The 7431-nt window shown below is 34.1% G+C and overlaps 1 protein-coding gene across 2 annotated transcripts in view; it reads right to left on the bottom strand.

Moving 5' to 3' along the window:
- Positions 1–4214: 4214 nt before the first annotated feature.
- LOC148740614 (uncharacterized) overlaps positions 4215–7431 on the bottom strand; it is an 8603-nt gene continuing 5386 nt past the window's right edge. The window contains exons 4-8 of one of the 2 annotated variants that reach the window (XM_088751084.1): positions 6739–6795; positions 6347–6394; positions 5746–5802; positions 5498–5545; positions 4215–4371 (exon numbers count right to left, since the gene is read on the bottom strand). In XM_088751084.1, coding sequence (XP_088607210.1) covers positions 4340–4371; positions 5498–5545; positions 5746–5802; positions 6347–6394; positions 6739–6795 — 242 coding nt within the window. In that variant the 3' untranslated portion in view covers positions 4215–4339. Of the gene's footprint in view, positions 4372–5497; positions 5546–5745; positions 5803–6346; positions 6395–6738; positions 6796–7431 lie in introns of those variants that run through there. The other variant, XR_015997339.1, reaches the window with a different exon arrangement.

Below are 7431 nucleotides of genomic sequence, written 5' to 3'. Positions count from 1 at the left end.
ACATTGGAGATTCCTAGGCTTGGGAAATTATTCTAACTGTCCCGGTTTGAAAAACACACTCCAGACTCATTAATTACATGTGTTCACAACACAACCTTTTTAATCTCGATCCATTCCCCCCCACACGGGGTGGCGCCTGGCGCTCACAAAAGACAATAAACAAATGAAATCGCGTGTCCATACATGATCTGGTTTTCATTTGGACAGCGCACTCAAGATATACTTAGCACATTCATCCACCGCAAACTGTGCAGTCATGACAGATCTGTAATTTTGCTAATTCGATTTTCTTGACTACCCCGGAAATTAGAACCCATACCCAGCTGTGAATTTCAAAGTCGCATAAAGCTCGTCATGTCGTCTGAAAAGCTCCGAAAAGGGGTAACATCTTTCAGATAACTTCTAGTTAATTTCAATTGATAAAAATCCAAGGTTCGGCTTCACTTGGAATTCTAGGCTGTCTATCTGCCCCTTCCCATTAAGGTTGGGAGATAAAGAAAACCATTCTGCACGGTTTATTTGACACGAACAGCATTGTGACGCATTATCCACCCTGTAGATAAAGCCCAGGCAAGACATGGATAGAATGAAAATAAACTCAAGCATAAGGTCTAAAAGTTGTTTTATTTGAGGCTCTGGTTTACGGTAAACACGACTCCCAAATTCACAACTCGTACATACTTGGTACAGTTTTCGTAACTCCGCCATTTCCCTCTCAAAACCATTGTCATGTTGAAGATATTTTTAATTACTGTAAAAGCCATGTCGTTGATCACATTTGTGCAAAGTTATCCAACAGCTTGAATACCACATACTACAATGAACTAGAATTCTCGATATAAGTTTAAAAGATCTAGATATGAACTACAAAATTAGACATTGAAACTCCACGAAATATCTAAGTTAGCGGTATTCTTAGACCTTTCGCTTTAAATTTTTGTTTTGTTTTTTGAGTGAAATATTAATAACGTAAACGTAATATTAATGAACGTCACTGTAACTCATGACTATAATACTCACAAACGAGTTATGAAACTTCCAATAAACAAGCTATTTAGATTATCACTATATACTACAAAACTCTGATAAGCGGCGTCCTAACCTGCATATTTTCCTGTTTTCCTTTTCCCACACTTTCAACGATGTTATTGATAACAATGAAATTTAACAACTGGAAAGGTAGTAGGAGTGCAGAATCCTCGCAAGCGAGTTGCGCATATAAACTATTAATATTTTTATAACTGACTGGTCATTCGTTAACCAAACGTTAGTTAAGTTATTTGGTAAATCTGCACTCATGATGAAACTTCTGAATTGCTATAATGCTCGCTAACCAGTCATAAAAATTCTAAAAACTATTTAGATAGTCATTATACTACCAAATCTCGAATGACTGACATCCTATTCAGCAATTTTTCCTTTTTTTGTTATTTTTACCTTTTTTCGCTAGAGATTCAAATGATATTGAGCGACTCGATACATACGGATATGAGCTATTTAGATTGATGTGCTGCCAAACATCTTACCACAGAACTCTTAACCATTAAAATTTCTAAGTCATCCCTATAATCTGCAACCCCACATAACAATCGTCGTAGCTTCGGACTTATTCACCTATCGTGCTTGCTAAAGAGTTAAAAAACGCTAAGAAATGATCTATTTAGATTATAAGTACGCTATTAAATATTTATGAAAACTACGAATAACTATGGAAACTACCAATAAACTGTAAAAACTACCACTAAACTATAAACATTATCAATAAACTATAAAACTACCATAAACTATAAAAAACTACCAATAAACAATAACAACTGACAATAAACTATAAAAACCACCGATAAACTATAAGAAATATTATTAAAAAATCATAAACTAGGAATAGATTATAAAAACTACGGCTAAACTATAAAAAAACTAACAATAAACTATAGAAAGTACTATTAAACTATAGTAACTACGACTAAATTAAAAAAGTACAACTAAACTATATAGACCACGATTAAACCATGAAAAATTGCGATTAAACTATAAAAACTATGAATGAACAATGTAGACAACAGTTTATTCATAGTCTATGAAGACTACGATTAAACTATACAGACTACGACTAAACTATGCAAAATACAACTAAACTATAAAAACTAGAACGAAACTACAAACACAACAAACTAGAAAAATTACAACTAACCTATGAAAAATACAAACTATGAAAACTACGAATAAACTAAAACTACAAATATAATATAGACTGTGAATAGATTGTAGAAACTACAAAGAAACTATAGAAATGACGAATAAATTAAAAAACTACGAATAGATTAAAAAAACTACGAATAAACTATGTTGATTACGAAAAACTGTAAAACTACGACGAAACTGAAAATAAATACGAATAAAGTATAAAAACTACGCATGAACTATGTAGACTACGAATAGACTATAAAATATACGAATAAACTATAACAACTATTACTAAGCTGCAATATACTACGACTAAACTATAAAAACTAAGAACTATGAAAATTACGAATAACCTATACAGACTACGTTTGAACTACAAAGACTACGAATAAACTATAGAAACTACGAAGAAGCAATACTAACTGCTACTAAACTGAAAAAACTACGAATAAGCTATAAAAACTACGCATAGGTCATTGAGACTACGGGTAGACTACAAAAAACTACGAATAAGCTATAAAATTATGACAACAATTAAAAACGACTTATACACTGTAAAATCTACAAATAAACCGTATAGATTACGAATAAAACTAAATAGTCTACAAATCAGCTATTAAAACTACAAATAATCTTTACAAAATATCAATATATGAAATATCAAAACTACGAATAAACTAAAAAACTACGAATAAACTCTAAATAACTATAATTAACTATAAAAACTCTAGTATGTGGAAATGTGCCAAAAGGAACAGAAATAAGACATCAGCTTATTATATATGTAATAATTGACTAAAAAAAAGGTTGAAATAACACAAACATGAAAAAAAACTGCCATTACACGCTTATTAATTATAGTTCAAGATGTTCTATGCTAACTTTACCTTGTTAATATACAATAAAGAGCTCAGAAAACTTGTTATTTCATCTACTACGCCACAGATAGTATACTTGTTGATTACTAGAATCACTCTGCTCTATCTATTGAATTATTTAACTTTTTTTCTGTCCTCCCAGAACTCAAGATTTCTTTACTAGTGGTATATATATATATTCCTTGGACGCTTTCTGGGGCAAAGAGAGAGAACACACTGGTTAAAGATTGCATGGTCGAGTAGACAGGCAGGCAGATCGTCCATTTCATAGTCAGGCAGATAGTTAAGCTGACAGTTAGGCAGATATAAGGGTCTTAGTGGAGTGATGGCCTTTACGGCTAACAGTAAACATTTTGGCCAGTTTTTACGCCTAATGGTTAACACCTCAACCCATTGAGACCCTTGGATATGAAGTATAATTCCATTGTTATTATCATAATTTTTTTTACGATGAACTTTTTTAACGACAAACGGTTATGATTTTTCCATTTTTTACGCCTAATGACTAACGATTGATAGATTGTAACTGTAATAATAGATTGTAATAATATTATCATTTTATCTGATAGATTTACCGTGTCTAAATAAAAATAAAGTTCAAGTTCAAGTTCGGTTCACCACATTGAGACCCCTCGATATGAAGTCGAGAGTACTCATGCAGTCTACTAGACACCCAGAAACGTTTTTGGTCAGACGTTTTTCAAATCATGCATCACCGAAGTAAGAGAGTGAATTGATCAGTTTGAAGAAACGTTGTTACTCTTACTGGCAAAAGTGATTGGGATGCATGAAAAAAAATATATGTCGAGCGACTTCGAAAAAATACAAGGAGCAAATCATAACTAGAACCTATTACGCTTCCTTCAGTCTTCATCGCCAAACGTAGCTTTGATCATTGCAGGCCCTGCAGATGCAGTAAAATCTCGATTTTTAAATTGATTTAATTACCAGAAAGTTAAAGAACTATTTAACAGTTACACTGTTTGACTTCAAAAGGAAGTCAGTTTTGATTCAGATTATAGAGAGTTTCAAGAAACTGAAAGTTCTAGTAATCAAAAACCAACTCTTTATGTATTTAAACGTCCATGCATCACAACAAAACTTGAGCAGATTTTCATGTTACATCTCAAACATAAAACTAACCACATAAGCTTTATAAGATATTTATCAAAACATAACTTCATGAGGCAGTTTTTCATAACCCTCCAGTCAGTGGTATTCAGTATATTAATTAAAACAAACCTTATACATATTTACCTTGCTTCAAAAACAGAGAGCTAAAGCCTGGTATCAAACATTTCTTCTTCCCCTGGATGGAATTCGAAAGGAGAAAGAAATATTGATTTTAAAAGTTACTTTAATGTGACTATATTGTTGCAAGAGATTGTAAACTGATTACCGCTATCACAATTGTAGCTGGTCTGTATTGAAATGTTTTGAAAATTAAGGTACACAAAATCATAAACACCATTTCTATTTAAAGAGATGTACCACAAGGAAGCTATGTTTTCTTTATTTGAGCAAATATCTGTATCGTTAAAGTGCACCTATACCCAAAAAATTTTTTTCGCTTAACGAAGTAAGCTTATTTTTTTGAGTATTTCTGCGCAAAAATTTTTTTATTTGCTCAGATCTTTAATTTTCTATGCCCAGTCAAAATACGGAAAATCGGCCGCCATCTTGCCCCACGACCGAGTTTAAAGAGGAATGGCTCTAGTGGGTAATGTGACGTCAAATCGAGAACACGAAAGTCTGCTTTTCACACATTTTCTCTTGTTTGGGAAGGTTGTAGTCGATAATTGTCCGAAAATATGCCGACTAAGTGTGTTGTAGAAGGATGTAGCAATGTGCGAAATTTGCAAGAGGGTATCGTGCTTCATACAATCTTCATACAACACACCTAGTCGGCATATTTTGGACAATAGCGACGACAATCTTCCCAAACAAGTGAAAATGTGTGAGATGCAGACTTTCGTGTTCTCGATTTGACGTCACATTACCCGCTAGAGCCATTCTTCTTTAAACTCGGTCGTGGGGCAAGATGGCGGCCGATTTTCCGTATTTTGACTGGGCATAGAAAATTAAAGATTTGAGCAAATTAAAAAATTTGTGCACAGAAATACTCCAAAAAATAAGCTTATATCGTTAAGCGAAAAAAATTTTTTGGGTGTAGGTGCACTTTAAAAATGCTTAAAAAAGTGAGACAGCTCCACATCATAAATAGCAGTATTTTAAGAAAGGTTTTCACCCTCCATTACAAGAAAGTATAATAATACTCAAGTGCTTATTTTATCTCTCAATGAGGTCACTTCTGATGTCGATCTGAAAACTTCAAGGCTTCTTTAAGCAACAAGGTGGAGTGATTAAGCGTCATCGAATGAAGCATTGTGTGGACCACTTTTACCTTATGTTGGCTAATTTATGAGGAATGTTACCTTCTTTTGCGAAGTCCATGTCAGGTTTAAGCACTTTCTCTTCTTCAACTTCAGAAATAATGCATTTGAAAAAAAATTACTTTGGTACTTGATCGCTCATTCTTTTCTCTACTTAAGCGTTTAAAAAAGTCATTAGTCCTTAACCAGTTTTCAACTAGAATTTGTCCAGCGCCTAACAAGTTAAAAGGGATGCTTCAAGAACTCATAAAATGCCTTAATATATTTAATAATTAATCAAAACCACCTACTTTTGTCACCAGGCAATGGGATCTCTACGCTTGCCACTTGCTCCTCAGATTCACCAGCTGTGTTAAAGCATAGGTATTAGTTACAATGAAGTACTGTTCATAATTACAGTCACTGTTCCTGTGTAGGCTGACAAAAATGCCGTCAAATATTTAAATAAAGTGGTCTGCAGAGTAAACCGGCCCATGGTCTGCTATTAAGCCAGAAAATTGGCCTAGGGTACCCGTTAATACCATAACACATGTTAACTTTAACCTTCTGAGTGACCAATCAAGAACCACTCTCTCCTTTACCTTGATCATGCTTCTTAGATTCACCAGCTGCGTCAAAGCAAAATTGTTAATTAGGATGAAATACGGATACCTTTGAAGCTAATAATGAGATTTCATTGACAATTACCGCCACAGTCACTGCAAAGTCTAAGATATGCCATCAAATAGATACAGGAGTCTTTATAGAAAATCCGTCCCACTGCCCGTTATCAAGCTAGAATATTGGCCCAGCCAACTGTTATGTTCATAAACAGCTTGCCCTGTATGCGGGAATAAATGCAACATATGTTGGACAGAGTAAAGTTACTGAAAAGCAATTCACTTTTATTACCTTCCTCAGTTGGCTCTGTAGGCTCAGACTTATTTTCTCCTTCTTGACCTGCACAAATAGAATTAAAATGGATTGCATTAATCCAATCATTTAAATTGATTTGAATCTTCAGAACCTTCGATCGGTGTGTAGACACTTTTACTTAAATTAGTTGTCAACTATTACTTTCCTTTAATCTATACTTTCCTAAGAAATTTATTTATTCAATGAAAAGGACATTAGTACTAGTCGCTCGATTTTTTTTACTGAAGCGTTTTAAAAAGTAATTAATCTTGAACTAATTCTCCACTATAACTTATCCCAGTGACAACCAAGGTAAAAAAGATTCTTCAATAACTGATGTAGAGCCTTGACATCTTGAATGACCTATCAAAAGCTATTCTCTTCTTTACCTTTGTCACTGGGCCCAGGAGTCTCCTCTCTCTTCACCTGCTCATCACATTTACCAGCTGTGTGAAAGCAAAGTTGTTAATAAAGTTGTATAGGATTTTATTAAGAATTACAGTCACTATCACTGCTTAGGCTAACACATTTGTCTTCAGCTAGACACAGGGTATTAATAGATAGCTCAACCCACTGCCTGGTATCTGGGTAAGGAACCACCAGGGACAACTCATAACCTGAATACTCGAGAGAGAGTGTAAACCCAACAATCAGGGTCTTAAAATAATTGAGAAGAATATGCTACCTTTCTATAACATCAAGAAATGATTAGATATCCTAGTCTTCTCGAATAGGGACGAATAAATGGAGGTCCCGTCTCCTGTAGGGTTAGGGGCAGGAGACGTTAATTTCCCACGCACGAGATTACTGTGTGATGGATGTCCTCCCCTGGGGTTGGATGGGTGGGTAACAGGACCCCCGTTCATACCAGTGTTTACTACGCTGAAGGGGCTATCCTGTATAAATATAGATGCCTACTTCTACTTCTAAACAGTCAGGTGCGAGCTTTTAATGATAAAGGTCTTTATTAAGAATTATTGTGCAAACAGACGTGCTACAATTAACATGAATAACATGAATAAAATGAATAAGGAAAAAGAAAAGGTATTAATTACTATTGAAAAGACATCTATTAATAAAAA

This window comes from Stylophora pistillata, chromosome 2, assembly GCF_964205215.1.
Source record: "Stylophora pistillata chromosome 2, jaStyPist1.2, whole genome shotgun sequence".
NCBI classification, from domain to species: Eukaryota; Metazoa; Cnidaria; class Anthozoa; order Scleractinia; family Pocilloporidae; genus Stylophora; species Stylophora pistillata.
This window is presented reverse-complemented; position numbering and strand designations above follow the sequence as displayed.